The sequence below is a fragment of the Piliocolobus tephrosceles genome, chromosome 3 (genome assembly GCF_002776525.5).
Source record: "Piliocolobus tephrosceles isolate RC106 chromosome 3, ASM277652v3, whole genome shotgun sequence".
Lineage (NCBI taxonomy): Eukaryota > Metazoa > Chordata > Mammalia > Primates > Cercopithecidae > Piliocolobus > Piliocolobus tephrosceles.
The window spans coordinates 160,525,112-160,540,118 of NC_045436.1; the positions used below are offsets into that span (position 1 = coordinate 160,525,112).

Genomic DNA, 15,007 nt, shown 5'->3' on the forward strand with positions numbered 1-15,007 from the left:
ATTTGGTCCCCTCTTCCCTCATTATCTGAGCCACTCTCTTTTACCCCTGGGGTCCTTCCCTCATCTGTGCATGTTCTATTCCCAGTAGTTTTTCTCATTATAGCCCTATGTCCTCTCACTGGTTGTTTTTGAAAACTACGAAGACCAGATTGCCTTAGTACCTTCATACCTTTCTGCAGGCCCTTTTACTCGCTACCAGGTGAATGCTGGACAGCCTTCTACAATTTTGATTATGGTTTTTGGTTTTACCAATTGAAATTCCCATTACTATTGGGGATCCTTCTTGTGGGGGCTTGGTACATGGTGGCAAATTCTGGGTTCTTTAGCTCTTAGGACCATCACAAATCCTCCTTCCCTTCTCTCTGCTTGATCCTCTGAAGCCGCTATTGCCCCATGATCTTGTTGGTATTGATTTTATTTTAAGAGATGAGGTCTCACTATGTTGCCCAGGCTAGTCTTGAACTACCTGAGCTCAAGGGATTCTCCGCCTTGGCCTCCAAAAGTGCTGGGATTACAGGCATGAGCTGCCACACCTGGCCATGTATTGATGGTTTTAACCCAAACTATTCATATTCTGGAATTCAAAAAGACAATCTTTCACCTAGCTTTAGTGAAGAAATGTTACGGTATGCCTCCTATATTTAACAGTGATTGGTACTTTTCTATTTACATCATAATGTCTGGGATAGGATAGACTAAGCTAGAGTGACAATTACATTCAAAACTGTAGTGACTCAACACAGCACTTCTTTCTTGCTCATGTCACCGTCCAGTATAGTCAGGAGGCTCTCCTGGTAGCTTTCCCCAGCAGTGCCTCCTGTGCCCTGGCTGCTTCCATTTTGCAAATTCTTTTGTTCATAGCTGAATGGAAAGACAAGAGAGTGGTCAATCATGACAGTCTTACTGCCAGGCCTGGAAGCTGCATATATCACTTGTCTCCACATCTCACTGGCCAGAACTCAGTCACAAGGTCCCAAACTAATTACATGAGAGACTTGGAAACACAGTACAGCACTAAGAATCTCTGCTATAACTCTGTACAGTTGCCCAAGCAAGTTGGTGAAAGAAGGCAGACTATAAAACCTAGGATGCTGCCTGTCTCTTCAAACAGCTGTACAAGGATTTAAGATGTAATTTGATCAAAGAACGTGGCGCCATCGTTTTTAAAAAAGGTTTTAATTCCATACAATACAGTACTTCAATTTTTGTTGTTGTTGTTTGTTTGAGACAGAATCTACTCTGTCACCTAGGCTGGAAGCAGTGGTGCAATCTCGGCTCACTGCAACCTTGGCCCTCCCTCCCGGGTTCAAGTAATTCTCGTGCCTCAGCCTGTCAAGTAGCTGGGATCACAGGTGTGTGCCACCACACCTGGGTCATTTTTGTATTTTTAGTAGAGATGGGGTTTCACCATCTTGGCGAGGCTGGTCTCGAACTTCTGACCTCAGGTGATCCGCCCACCTTGGCTGCCCAAAGTATTTCAAATTTTGGAAAAGTTTTGTGAATCAAATTATCTTCAAGTATGCTAAAACCATGTCTCCACAAACAGTCTTCAATTGCTGACCAATTTTGGGGTGATAAGGTGTTGGCATATTTAATTAAGTACAATTAAAATGTCTTTATAAAGGTTTCAGTTAAATATCTTTTGGAATTATAAAGAATTAGGCTAGGCGTGGTGGCTCACACCTGTAATCCCACCACTTTGGGAGACTGAGACTGGGCAGATCATTTGAGGTCAGGAGTTCAAGACCAGCCTGGTTAACATAGTGAAACCCCATCTCTACTAAAAATACAAAAATTAGCCGGGCATAGTGGCGCACACCTGTAGTCCCAGCTACTCGGGAAGCTGAGGCAGGAGAATCGCTTGAACCCGGGAGGTGAAGGTTGTGGTGAGCTGAGATCGCGCCACTGCACTCCAGTCTGGGCAACAGAGTGAGACTCCATCTCAAAAAACAAAACAAGACAAAAATTAAATTATACCTTTAATATATGAAGAAAATGGCAGTTTGGCATCATTTATAGTAAATGTGTTCACAAACATTCTAAATATTCCAAACACATACATACAGAAGAACATAATCTTATAATTTTTATTACCTTTAGTCTATCACATTTGACACTATAAATATACTCATTGAAAAAAAACATACTATTTAAATAAGAATTCAGTCCATGAAAGTTTACAAAATACAACCGATGTACTCTGACTTGTGGTTATAGCTTAACTATCTCAACTTTACTTTTCTGGTATGGTCAGATCTTTTGCAAATATTTCCATAGTATTTTAATTTTATGATATAAAACAGTAGCAATTTATTAAGTTTTCCATTATAAAAATTAATATGGCAATTCTCAAAATACTGAAAAAACTGTTTGATGAAAGGAGTACCCACATCACTGCAAAGTACTTCCTTTCTCTTAGAAAACATCTTCAAAAGGCACATTTTAATTACTAGTGTTTATCTAAAGATAGTAGTTTGAGTTTTGAATTTCCAGTCAATTTTCCATTATCTCAAAATCGAGCTAATGGAGGGTTGGAAGAGGTAGGAAAACGCAGGTTTCCAATGAACACCCTCAGGGCAGCAGAATCCTCCTTCATCTCATCCAGGAAGAGCAAAAGGAAGATGTAAGGGAAGTGGGAATGGCAGAACTGTTTTGCATCCTAATTTAACCTTCTACACAAAATACTTCATTAAAAGCAAATAAACAAACACAAGACAGTAAGCTTAGAAAACAAAAGGCCTAGACCACAAATTGCCTGGTTAAGCCCGAGTGGTAATATTGGTTTTAAGCCTCAAGAAAATGAAACTTATGCTTCTGTAAAATCAGGTCTTCATCAATTCAATTTAAATCACTTAGTGCAGTAACAATGTTACAAATTCCAATAATGTCAGACATATGGATGATATTCAAAATAAAGTACAAAAATACATTTCAAAATCAAATATAAATGACTTTATGGTTATCTGCCATGCTCCCCTTTAATTTGACCTGATAGTCTACATTTGACTGTAATTATAATAACATCTGTAATTTCAAGTACAATAGTACAATAATAATAATTTTGAAGAACGTATGACCTAGGACCCCAAAATGCAATCCAATATACAATCTGGAGTATGGTTTCCTTTTTAGTGAAGTTTAATACTAATTGAAGTACTAAATTGAACAAGGCCAGTACTCTGAAGTACTAATTTCAAGTACTTGATCCCATGTAAGAAACAGAAGGGAATTTTTAAGGCAATTTTGGTATTCCAAAATATTGGGGATCTACCTTAACTTTCTATTATTCCCCTCAAGTCTCAATTAAGTGTTTCCACTTTTTTAAAAAAGGGGAGATTTCTTTAGATTTTTTCCTCACTACAACAAAGTAATTCACCAAAAATATTCTCAAGTACAAAAACCAAAATGGTCCTCTATTACTTGGCCAAGATAAAATTTTCTGGTCCCTAATAATGGTCACTTTAGGAGTACTTATTCAAATTCTAAAATAGCAGCTTTTAAAATTAAGGCAACATTGCTTTATTCTTACCTGTTTTTCTATTAGCTAACTATTAAAGTTCATAAGAGCAATTTCAGACATAGGCATCCTCAAAGGCCTTTTGTAATGTAAGAAGAGTTAACATGAACATTCTTCTAATATTAAAAGTTACTGTATTCTACTTGGAATTCTAGAGTAATTACAGTCATTCCAGCATGTGTAAAATTACCTTTTAAACTAACAACAACATAAAATACAAATTTTCTACAAAAATACAATATTGGAGATATAGCACTTCTTCCCTGAAATGGAAATTTAATATTTGGAGAAAAAACTGTAAACTTTTGGTTACATTCAAAATATAACCTTTTAAAGACTTAAATTATTTGAGGTTTTAGCAACTGGAGCGCCTAACAGCAGATTTATGTTACTACAACGTTTTTACAACACAATAATTCTAAACAGTTTGTTTTTCTTACTCTTATATTTACTACCAGGAGGAAAAAAATGGCTTCCTGCAATTGACAGTCTGGGTAAAGAAATTGCTCAGGTGGACAATCCGACCCTGACTTCCACCTTGACTGCGTTCCACAATCACGCAAGGCATCTGTACTAGCTGGAAAGGACTCTTCCCGTCTCTCAATGCCTGAGTAAGATTTAAGATCTGTGGGAAGAAGAGAGATTTTTACCAATTTAAAGAAGATAAAAGGCTTCACTTCACTGACATTTTTTAAACCATTTTTTCATTATAATTTTTATTTCATCCATTTATGAGCAACAGAGACTGTGATGATGAGTACCTGTTATAAATATGTATTATATGAATGTATGTCTGTTTACACACACACACACACACACTCACACTTAGCATTAACTTTTGTCAGATGGTAAGTTTAAAAATATTCTAGAATATCCTGCCTATGTCCAGAAGCAATGGAATCAAAGAACGGTAAGTGAAGAGGTCTATATACATATTCAATTTAACATAAAACCTCAACAAATACTGGTTTAAACAGTCTGGTTTTAACTAAATACTTGCCTTATCCATTCATTCAACAAATTTATTGCATGCCTACTATATGCGAGGTTCTGCTCTAAGTGCTAGGCATACAGTAGTTAAAAAAAAACAAGCAAAATTGCTGCCTTCATAGAGATTACACTTTAGCAGGGAGAGGAGTCAATAAACATGAATATGTAAATTATGCCATGTATTAGAAGGTGAAATTGCTATGGGAAAGCATGAAGCAGGGCAAATAGGTTAGACAAATTGGGAAGGTAGCCACTTCAAATAAAGGTACATTTAAGGGTTTACTCTTAATAAGAAAAATAAAATTAGGGAAAGTAAATTATATATCATGTTCAAAGATACTCTGAGAATTTATACTTCAGCATGCAAATAAGGTTATAAAACACAATACATAGATTATAGCTTATTCTGTTCTCTGTTCAGGTAAAATAAAATTATAACAATTCGTTTTTTTTTTTTGCTGCATATTAGGAAAAACGTCCTTTATTGTGTATTTTAGAAATACAGATTTCTCCTTCAGGTGTTTGAAAATATCTAATATATACATTCTATGCATTTCACTGGTTCTTGTAAAGACTAGTCAATAGTGACAAGCACAAATGTTTTCACATAAAGCCATACTAATAAATAAATTTCATAATACTTTATAAACTAGATGGTTTATTGCTTGATTGATTGATTTGATTTGATTGATGATTATAGAGATGGGATCCTGCTATGTTGCCAAGGCTGATCTTGAACTCTGGCTCATGTAATCCTCCCACCTTTGCCTCTTAAAGTGCTGAGATTACAGGTGTGAGTCACTACAGCTGGCCAAACTAGATGGTTTCAGTTTGTAGAATATTTCGAGTATTTAACATATCAGGAAAATAGATCTTTACTAGTAAGGTGTTACAGGGTTATAGGTTATATTTATGTTTTAGGATCACTTTTAAGTTCTTCCCTTAAAATTTTCTTTTTCTTTTTTTTGAGACAGGGTCTTGCTTTGTTACCCAGGCTGGAGTGCAGTGTGCAATCACAGTTCACGGCAGCGCCTGCCTCCCAGGCTCAAGCGATCCTCCCACCCCAGACTCCAGAATAGCTGGGACTACAGGCACACGCCACCTCAGCTAATTTTTGTACTGTTCGTAGAGACAGGGTTTCGCTTTGTTGCCCAGACTGGTCTTGAACTCCTAGGCTCGAGAGATCCACCCGCCTCAGCCTCCCAAAGTGCTGGGATTATAGTCATGAGCCACCACACCCAGCCTTCTCTTAAAATTTTCTAAATTGACTACATTTGGGTAATAAGAAAAAAGTAATTTATGAAATTTGAGTTTATTATAAGCATTGTTCCTACCATGAATATAAAAATGTGCACCAGCACAGTTAAGGAAGGAAATGTTTTGATTAGTTTCCTCTTTGGGTTTTAAAAATTCTATTCTAAAAATGTTAGTCTAAATATACCAATTTAAGTAACAGCTAATATTTTCCTGACTCTAAGAAAAATATATGACTCTTGCAGAGAATATGGAAAACAGAAACGTTGGCCAGGTGTGGTGGCTCACGCCTGTAATCCCAGCACTTTGGGTGGCCAAGGTGGGTGGATCACTTGAGGCCAGGAGTTTGAGACCAGCCTGACCAACATGATGAAACCCCAACTCTACACAAAAATACAAAAAATAAAAATTAGCCAGGTGTGGTGGCACATGCCTGTAATCCCAGCTATCAGGGAGGCTGGGGCATGAGGATCGCATGAACCCGGGTGGCAGAGGTTGCAGTGAGCTGAGATTGCACCACTGCATTCCAGCCTGGGTGAGAGGGAGACTCTGTCTCCAAAAAAAAAAAAGTATAGGAAAACAAAAACTGCCCTACAAATTATCAATTTTTCAAATAGTTAGAGAAATTGCATAAATTATTAAATCCTGAAGTTAACCTATTTCTCTGGGAATTCAGAAGACACTTAATAATCCTGCATTTATTTACTAAGGAAACACTTACTGAGCACTCACTGTGTTGGGGAGAAGAGGCAACCAAATGAGGGAAAAGCTATGTAAGCCCTTAAAGAACTCAAGTTCTAGAAGCAGCCACATGAACAAGTAATTACAATATAGTGTGATGGAAAGGACCTCTGCCCTGACTTTAAAATCTGATCCCCTCCCCCACATACCACCTATTTTTTCATTTCTCAAAGAATAACCAATATATTACTCTCTGTTTAAATCAGAGAGGATTATTTAAAAAAACAGAATGGAGCAAATTCTGCAGGCCAGGGGAGACACTAGACTTCTCCATCCATGCCATAATGACAGCTTGATAGGGATTTGACAGTTGTGGTCCAGGCAGGTGGTATAAACTTGTGGGCTTCTACACATCAACTTTGCTTTCCTTTAGATTAGTTCGCTGGTCTTTAAATTTCAAGGGGCCTGAGAATTACTGCACTATATACATCAAACCACATATATTCTACTTCATTGTAGATTTTAAGCTATCTCTCTTAGCAATGTACCCCATATGATGATTTAAAATTGAATTTCTGAGTAAAATGTGACACCAGCATATTCCCAGGGAGTGCTACAAAAATCAGAACAACTCCCGGTTGGCAGGAGGAGTTTAGGAAGACTGATATGGGGGCTGAAAGAATAACTGTTTCCTAGATAAAGAGGGAAAGGCATCAAGGGGAGAGAATTGCATGCACAAGGGCACCACTGGGAAAGGGGAAGGAAGAGCAGTTCAGATTTGCCCAGCCCAGGGAGAGGGGCAAAATGGCAAGAGATAAAGGTAGACACACTGTTTGGAGCCTGACTGTGAAGGGTGTTGTCGACTGTGCTGAAAGCCTGGACTTGAGCCTGTATACATGGACAAATTATAGGAGTTTTAAATAACAGAGGACATGCTCAGATTTGTTTTTAGAAATTGTTCTTGTTTCAATGTGGAAGAGGAATGGGAGAAGAGGTAAGGTCAACTTAGAATGTCAGTAAATCCGGAGAAGAGATGATAAGGGCCCCAGGCAGAGGCAATGCCTAAATGCTGCCTACGGCCAGGCTGACAGGCCCCCTTATTTCACAGATACATGTTATTCAAGCCCTTTGAGCCACAGTCATTCCACCTAAAATGTAGATTACTCTGTGGAGGTGTTGTGAGGATAAACAATAATAAGCATCATTAAAGTGTCCAGTAAGGGGTCAAGCACCAGGAGGTACTAACACCAACTATTATTGAATCTGTAAATGAGTTTCTGGTATATAAATCTCTGATATAAGTTCATCGTGTTTTCAGAAAAAGTTTTAGTTATTATTTCTGCATTTTTTCAGGTCACATGGAAAATATATTTCACATTGCTTATAAGTAAATACAGTCTCAGTTTCAGTGTTCCAAATTAGAATATAAGATGAATTTTACCTACCCTGATTATGACCTATTGCTATTTAATATAAAATTCAAAACATGGTTTATCTTTAACGTTCATAAACATTGCTACCAGCTCTGAATTTAAAAAAAAACAAACAAACAAAACTTTCATATTGTTTCAGTCCACATCTTTATGTGAAGAATTAGAGCATGCCATTGATTATATGTGTAAAACTCACGGCTTACTACAAACTAGGGCAAAAGACTTGGCTGTAGAAAGCACAAATCATTAAGTTAATAGGTGAAACTGGAAGGGAGAGGGATTTAAATGATATTTATAAATGACAGAAATAACACAAGTATTTTGACTCCAGGAATTCACTGAAGTAATTATTCTGTTGTGTGGAATACAGGTTAATTTTTTTTTTTTTTTTTTTTTTGATACAAGGTCTTGCTCTGTTGCTCAGGCTGGAGTGTAGTGGTGTGATCACAGCTCATTACAACCTTGAACTCCTGGGCTCGAGCAATCTACCCACCTTGGCCTCCCAAACTGGGATTACAGGCATGAGCCAACACACCTGGTCCAATACCTGATTTTTTAGATTTTTTTTTTTTTTTTCTTAAGAGATGAGGTCTTGGTCTGTTGGCCAGGCTACAGTGCAGTGACTATGCACAGGTGTCATTACAGTGTACTACAGCCTCAAACTCTTGGGCTTAAACAATCCTCCTGCCTCAGCCTCCCAAGCAGCTGGGACTACAGCTGTGAGCCACCACACCTGGCCTTAGACCAACTTATTTTTAAATAAGTAAAAAACAGCCAAAACCAGAGAGCTACACAGTCATGTACATAGTCAGGACATATTATCTTTTTTGGCTATCAGAAAGTTCAAAATCAAATTAAAATTAAAAAACAAATCAAATGACAACGTATAATAACCAAAGTATCATTATTTTATTTCTTTCTCTCCTAAGTTATTGACCCTGTCATCTTCACATTTTATTACATTCATTTTTATAATGCCTTTTTCTTTTGTGCATGAGATAGGATATAAGTAACTAAAATAGGAGACAGCCACGGACACATCTTTGTAACAGATCTCAGAACTGGAACACTCCCACAGCTTCTTAGATGGGCTTTTTTTTTGAGACAAGGTCTTGCTCTGCTGCCCAGGTTGGAGTGCAGTGGTGCAATCTCAGCTCACTACAATCTCCTCTACCTCCAGGGCTCAAGTGATCCTCCTGCCTCAGGCTCCTGGCAGCTGGAACTACAAACACATGCCACCACGCCCAGCTAATTTTTGTATTTTTTTTGTAGAGATGGGGTTTCGCCACATTGCTGAGGCTGATCTTGAACTTCTGAGCTCAAGCAATCTGCCCTCCTCTGCCTCTCAAAATGCTGGGATTACAGGCATGAGTCACTACACCCAGACAGGCATTTTTTTTTTTTTTTTTTTAATTTAAATTCCTCGGGTGTTAACTTTAAACCACAATTACAGCTTACAAAATTATTTACAGGCCAGGCACGGTGGCTCAAGCCTGTAATCCCAACACTTTGGGAGGCCGAGACGGATGGATCACAAGGTCAGGAGATCGAGACCATCCTGGCTAACACGGTGAAACCCCATCTCTACTAAAAAATACAAAAAACTAGCCAGGCGAGGTGGCGGGCGCCTGTAGTCCCAGCTACTTGGGAGGCTGAGGCAGGAGAATGGCGTAAACCCGGGAGGCGGACCTTGCAGTGAGCTGAGATCCGGCCACTGCACTCCAGCCTGGGCGACAGATTGAGACTCCGTCTCAAAAAAAAAAAAAAAAAAATATTTACAGCTTTTATTTACTTCTTTATTTTAAATCAGATTCCTAAAATAAAAATAAACCTTTAGGGATAAGAAAGTTCCAGAAAATGAAGCATATTGATATGTCAAGTCAATTTGTTTCAAGCAAAAAGGTCAAATCAAGGCATACTTATCTATGCCTAAAAATTTAGCTGAGATAAGTTTTGGGATGGCAAAACTCTGCAACATAATTATAATCATTGATCACCAAATCCTTTCATTGATGCCTGAATTACCAGAAAAAGCCTCTTAGTGAGGCTGCTCGTCTCCTCATCTACTAAGCAAATCTGTACCCCACTGTCCAGCCCAGCCTTCTGCAGCAATCCTTAACTTTTTTGAGGGATATAAATATTTTTGCTGAGATATAAATCCTATCTTCTCTCACACCCAACCCAAAATGCACATATTAACAACATTTTATACATAGTTTCAAGAGTTCGTAGAAGAACCCCAGAATTAAGATCTCCTTTTCAAAAACTTCTGTCTCATCACAGCCCTTCTTTAATGCGGAATTTCTAACTGCTCCAATCCCTTCCTTGTGGAATCTACATTCTGGTGTTTAAGGCCCTCTGTACTCTGGCTCCATCCTATTTCTCGAGACTTCACTTAACTACTTGAAACTCACGACTGCATTAAGCACTGCATAAATGTGACAGAGCAGAGAGATGCATGAGCTGATAATCACCTGTCCCTTTTCACCGAGCTCCGGCCTTCTCTGCAGAGCAAAACTCCATGACAGCAGAAACTTGGTTTTGCTTACTGCTTTATCTCCAGTGACTAGTTGCCAGCACTAGTTCTGTCAATAAATACTTGGTGAATGAATGAATGATTCTCTGATGTAATTATATGTACTTGTTAGTTGTATAATATAATAATCAGTGCAAAAACTTGACCCACTTTGTTTACTACAGGTATTGTGGCAAACAGCTACCTTAAATTAAATGTATATTTTAGGAAGAGAATGTTAACTTATAAGACACTAAAAGACAATGTTTACAGTACAATTTATTTCTGTTTCAAGCTTTCCTTTTGGAATAGAAATACCATTCATAGAGTCCAAGAAGCAGAAGTCATCTGAGAGTGAGCCCAGCCTGCAGGTCCCCATCAGTAGACTTAATGCCTTGTACTTCTAACCTTTAACTAAAGGTGAGGAGGGGCTGGGCACGGTGGCATATACCTGTAATCCCAGCACTTTGGGAGGCTGAGGCGGCTGGATCATGAGGTTAGGAGTTCGAGACCAGCCTGACCAACATGGTGAAATCCCATCTCTACAAAAACATTAGCCAGGCACGATGGTGCACACCTGTAATCCCAACTACTTGGGAGGCTGAGGCACCTCAGATAATCACTGGAACCTGGGAGGCAGAGGTTGAAGTGAGCCAAGATCGCACCATTGCACTCCAGCCTGAGCAACAGGGCAAGACTAGGTCTCCCAACAAAAAAAAAAAAAAAAAAGAAAAACAAAAAAGTGAGGAGGAGGGATCAGGGAGAGGACTGAGTTACAATTAGTTTTTTCATGTTACAATTGACACTCCATCTTGGTGACATGGTTATTTAGTGACTGCTCTAGCAAAAGCCAAACATATTCCGCAAAATAATAATAATAATAATAATAATAATAATAGTAATCTATTGGCAACAGAATTTGGTACTGAAATGTCTAAGTGAGTGGATCTGAGGCGGAAAAGGTAGTGATGCCCAAGAAAATAGCTATCAAAACGGGGACCAACAATTCATAGCAGGGGAAACACTGAGCTAAATGAACAGTACACAACAAGGTCAAAACTACCTAATTTATAAGATAATAGAGGGGAGAAACGATTTCAGTCAACAGTCAACTTCATTTCTTTTTTTTTTTTTTCTGAGATGGAGTTTCGCTCTTGTGGCTTAGGCTGGAGTGCAGTGGCGTGATCTCAGCTACTGCAACCCCCACCTCCCAAGTTCAAGTGATTCTCCTGCCGCAGCCTCCCAAGTAGCTGGGATTACAGGTGCCCACCACCACACCCAGCTAATTTTTTTTGTATTTTTAGTAGAGATGGGGTTTCACCATGTTGGCCAGGCTGGTCTTGGACTCCTGACCTCAGGTGATCCACCTGCCTTGGCCTCCCAAAGTGCTGGGATTACAGGCATGAGCCACCGCACTAGGCTGAATCAACTTCATTTCTAATCATCTGGGCTATTTTGGTTCAGCATAAGAGGCAGTATTAAAAATTCCATCTCCAGATCACAGTGGAGAAAACAGTTGACTACTGTTTCAAAGAGATTTTTTTCCTTATGAACAAATAAAAAGGTAACTTACCTGACCCCTCATCACAGACATCTGACTTTCAAAAGTGGCTTTGTCAAATCCTTTGTCAGTCTATTACAGAAAGGAAAAAAAAATTCCCAAAATAAAGACTTTGATATAAATATTTGAAAACAGATGAACTCTTCAACTCAGCAAATAAGACCATTAAAAAGCTTTCCTAATCAATAAAACAAAAATAATATTTTTACCTGAGGTATTTTTGTATACTCCCAGAATGACACAAAAAGACTTATTTATTTGTACCCCAACTTGTTCCAGGAAGGATTTAAGATGACTTTCCAGCCAATGAATTTAGGCTTTTTAAGAGAACTAAATCATAGCAGGTCACCAAAGATGTATTATAATTTACAGAGTCTTCTTGTAAAAATTCAACTTTTGAAGAAAACAGCAAATTAAATTTTAATGTAGTCTCACTTCAAAGAATGCTCATAGCAAGTATAGCTTTATGAATTTATGCTCCTGTAAATAAAACTTCTAATTCCTCTCCGTCCCGTCAGGTTTTATGGCAAGCAGCAATACAAGAAATAGTACATTGCAAATTAGCTCTATTAAGCAGTCTCTTCTATTTGAAGATCTCATTTTCTGCAATAATCAAACTAAGCATTAACTTACCTTAAAAAGTTCATAGAGATCTTCACATAAATCTTGCACAAAGTTCATGTCAGAAATATATGGTAGAATCAAGCTTCTTATTTCTTCAGAAAAAGGAACTTTTGCTTGAGGAAGCCAAGCCCAGTGAAATGGATCTAACAGAGAAAAAAGCATTCTCCTCATCAGTGGTAGGAAATGGTTTATTTAGACTCACATTTTTCCTGGTTCTTTCCTACAACTCCTAGGTTCTCCCCAAAAAAGGACAGGATAAGAACTTAATCAGAGTAAAACTACACACTGCAATCCAAAGTACTCAGATTTGGACAGTCAATTCAGATAGTAAACTCGTAATGTCTCTGAGTTTTAGACAGTAAAGAGTAAGAGTTTGGATAATGAATCTATCTCAATTAGTTCTAAATGTATCCCAATCTACCTGGTTCCTCAGCTCAGAAACTGATGAATACCTATACTTTGTACACAGCCCCAGATTGTTTTTATTATTATATATTTCTAAGAGAATGGGTCTCACTGTGTCACCCAGGCTGAAGTGCAGTGGCATGATTACAGCTCACTGCAGCCTCGAACTTCTGGGCTCAAGGGATTCTCCCACCTCAGCTTCAAAAGTAGCTGGGACTACAGGTGCATATCACCGCACTCAGGCACAGACTGAATACCACGGCTGAGGGCTGCCTGCCCTCCACAGCTACAAATCATCAGGAATTAAGCACTTACTTGTACACAGATGTTCTAAACTTTGAAATCATTAGAAGGTAAATAGGTGAGTCACTTTAAGAGACAAAAGATCCACGACTCTGAGCTAATTCTAGTTCTCCCTCAAGAAGACCATTAAATCTACACCATGCCAGGACTAGAGAGATTTGTACAGGTATAATCTTCCAGAGAGGGTGCATATTCAGATTCCTGCAAGAGTGTAAGCTTTCTGACATGATCATCCACAGAGCTACCGTGAGCATATCCAGTGAGAATCCCCAGCTTTGGTGGATCCTACCACTTTGAAAGCCCTGAAGAAGAAATCTGCCTTTGGAGTCATTTCTCCTCAGTCACCCAGGTGGGGTGCAGTGACACAATCATAGTTCACTATAGCCTCAATCTCCCGGGCTCAAGCTATTCTCTCGCCTCAGCCTCCCAAGTAGCTAGGACTACAGGAGCTCACCTCAGTGCCTGGCTCTCACTTCTTGATCTATCTCATTGCACACAGTAGGAAGGTTACTTTTCATTCTAAAGAAAGTCTTTCCCCTGGCTCACATCCCCTTATAGATATGTCCAATTTTCTTTTTAGTTTTCCCTGAATAATTTCATAGAAGAAAGGCCCTTATTTTTCATCTGCCTCTACATTTAATCCCAACACTCAACTTCTAGTACTACCATCCAAACTCTCTCTCCTAAGGCCACCAGTCGCCAGACCCAAGGGTCTGTCCAAAGGCTCACTTGCTGTTGTCATGCTACTTAATCTCTCTGTAGTATGTAGCACTGTTTTCTATCATCTCCTTTATGAAATTCTCTCCTCTGTGGCGTGGGAGATATCACTCTATCTTGTCTTGTAAGCTACTCCTACTCTCTTTTGCTAGTTTTTCCTTCCCTCTTTCAATGTCACTGTTAGCCCTGATTCCATACTTAGTCCTTTCTCTTCTCTATTTGTTTAAGCATTCATAAAACATTTATTGAATACTTACATACCTGGCATTGTGCTAGGCAATAGTGTTTGTTCTCTGTGATTTTCCTGGGTAATAGCAAACACACCATGGCTTCCACCAACAAGATGACAAGTTTTTTTTGTTTTTGTTTTTGTTTGTTTTTGAGACAGAGTCTTGCTCTGTCACCCAGGCTGGAGTGCAGTGGCATGATCTCGGCTCACTGCAAGCTCCACCTCCCAGGTTCACGCCAGTCTCCTGTCTCAGCTTCCCAAGTAGCTGGGACTATAGGCACCCGCCACCATGCCTGGCTAATTTTTGTATTTTTGGTAGAAATGGGGTTTCACTGTGTTAGCCAGGATGGTCTTGATCTCCTGACCTCATGATCCGCCCGCCTCAGCCTCCCAGAGTGCTGGGATTACAGGCGTGAGCCACCGTGCCCAGCCAAGATGACAGTTTAAAATGTTTCCTCTCTCTCATATCCCAGGAATCAAATAAATAAATAAATAAATAAAAACTATATCCCCACTACCAATTCCTTTTCAAGCTCCAACCTTTAATCCCTAACTGCATGTTTGATAATAATTTCCTAGTTGTACCCTTTAAACCCTTTAAAAATGCAATTTGCATAAAGGTTCCAAACAATTAGGAGAAAATCACAAAATGGAACCAAGATATTTCAAATCAGCTCAACAGAAGACAGGACAAGCAAAAAAGAACAAATTACAATTCATGTTTAACAGGAAAAAAATAAGATGGCAGGAAAAGCTTAAGCATATTAGTAGTTTATTG

General features: G+C 38.8%; 1 protein-coding gene across 2 annotated transcripts in view; it reads right to left on the reverse strand.

Moving 5' to 3' along the window:
- Positions 1 to 2,073: 2,073 nt before the first annotated feature.
- PI4K2B (phosphatidylinositol 4-kinase type 2 beta) overlaps positions 2,074 to 15,007 on the reverse strand; it is a 35,043-nt gene continuing 22,109 nt past the window's right edge. For both annotated transcript variants that reach the window (XM_023223028.1, XM_023223027.1), the window contains exons 8-10: positions 12,585 to 12,718; positions 11,964 to 12,023; positions 2,074 to 4,142 (exon numbers count right to left, since the gene is read on the reverse strand). In XM_023223028.1, the coding sequence (XP_023078796.1) occupies positions 3,969 to 4,142; positions 11,964 to 12,023; positions 12,585 to 12,718 (368 nt within the window). In that variant the 3' untranslated portion in view covers positions 2,074 to 3,968. The remainder of the gene's footprint in view (positions 4,143 to 11,963; positions 12,024 to 12,584; positions 12,719 to 15,007) is intronic.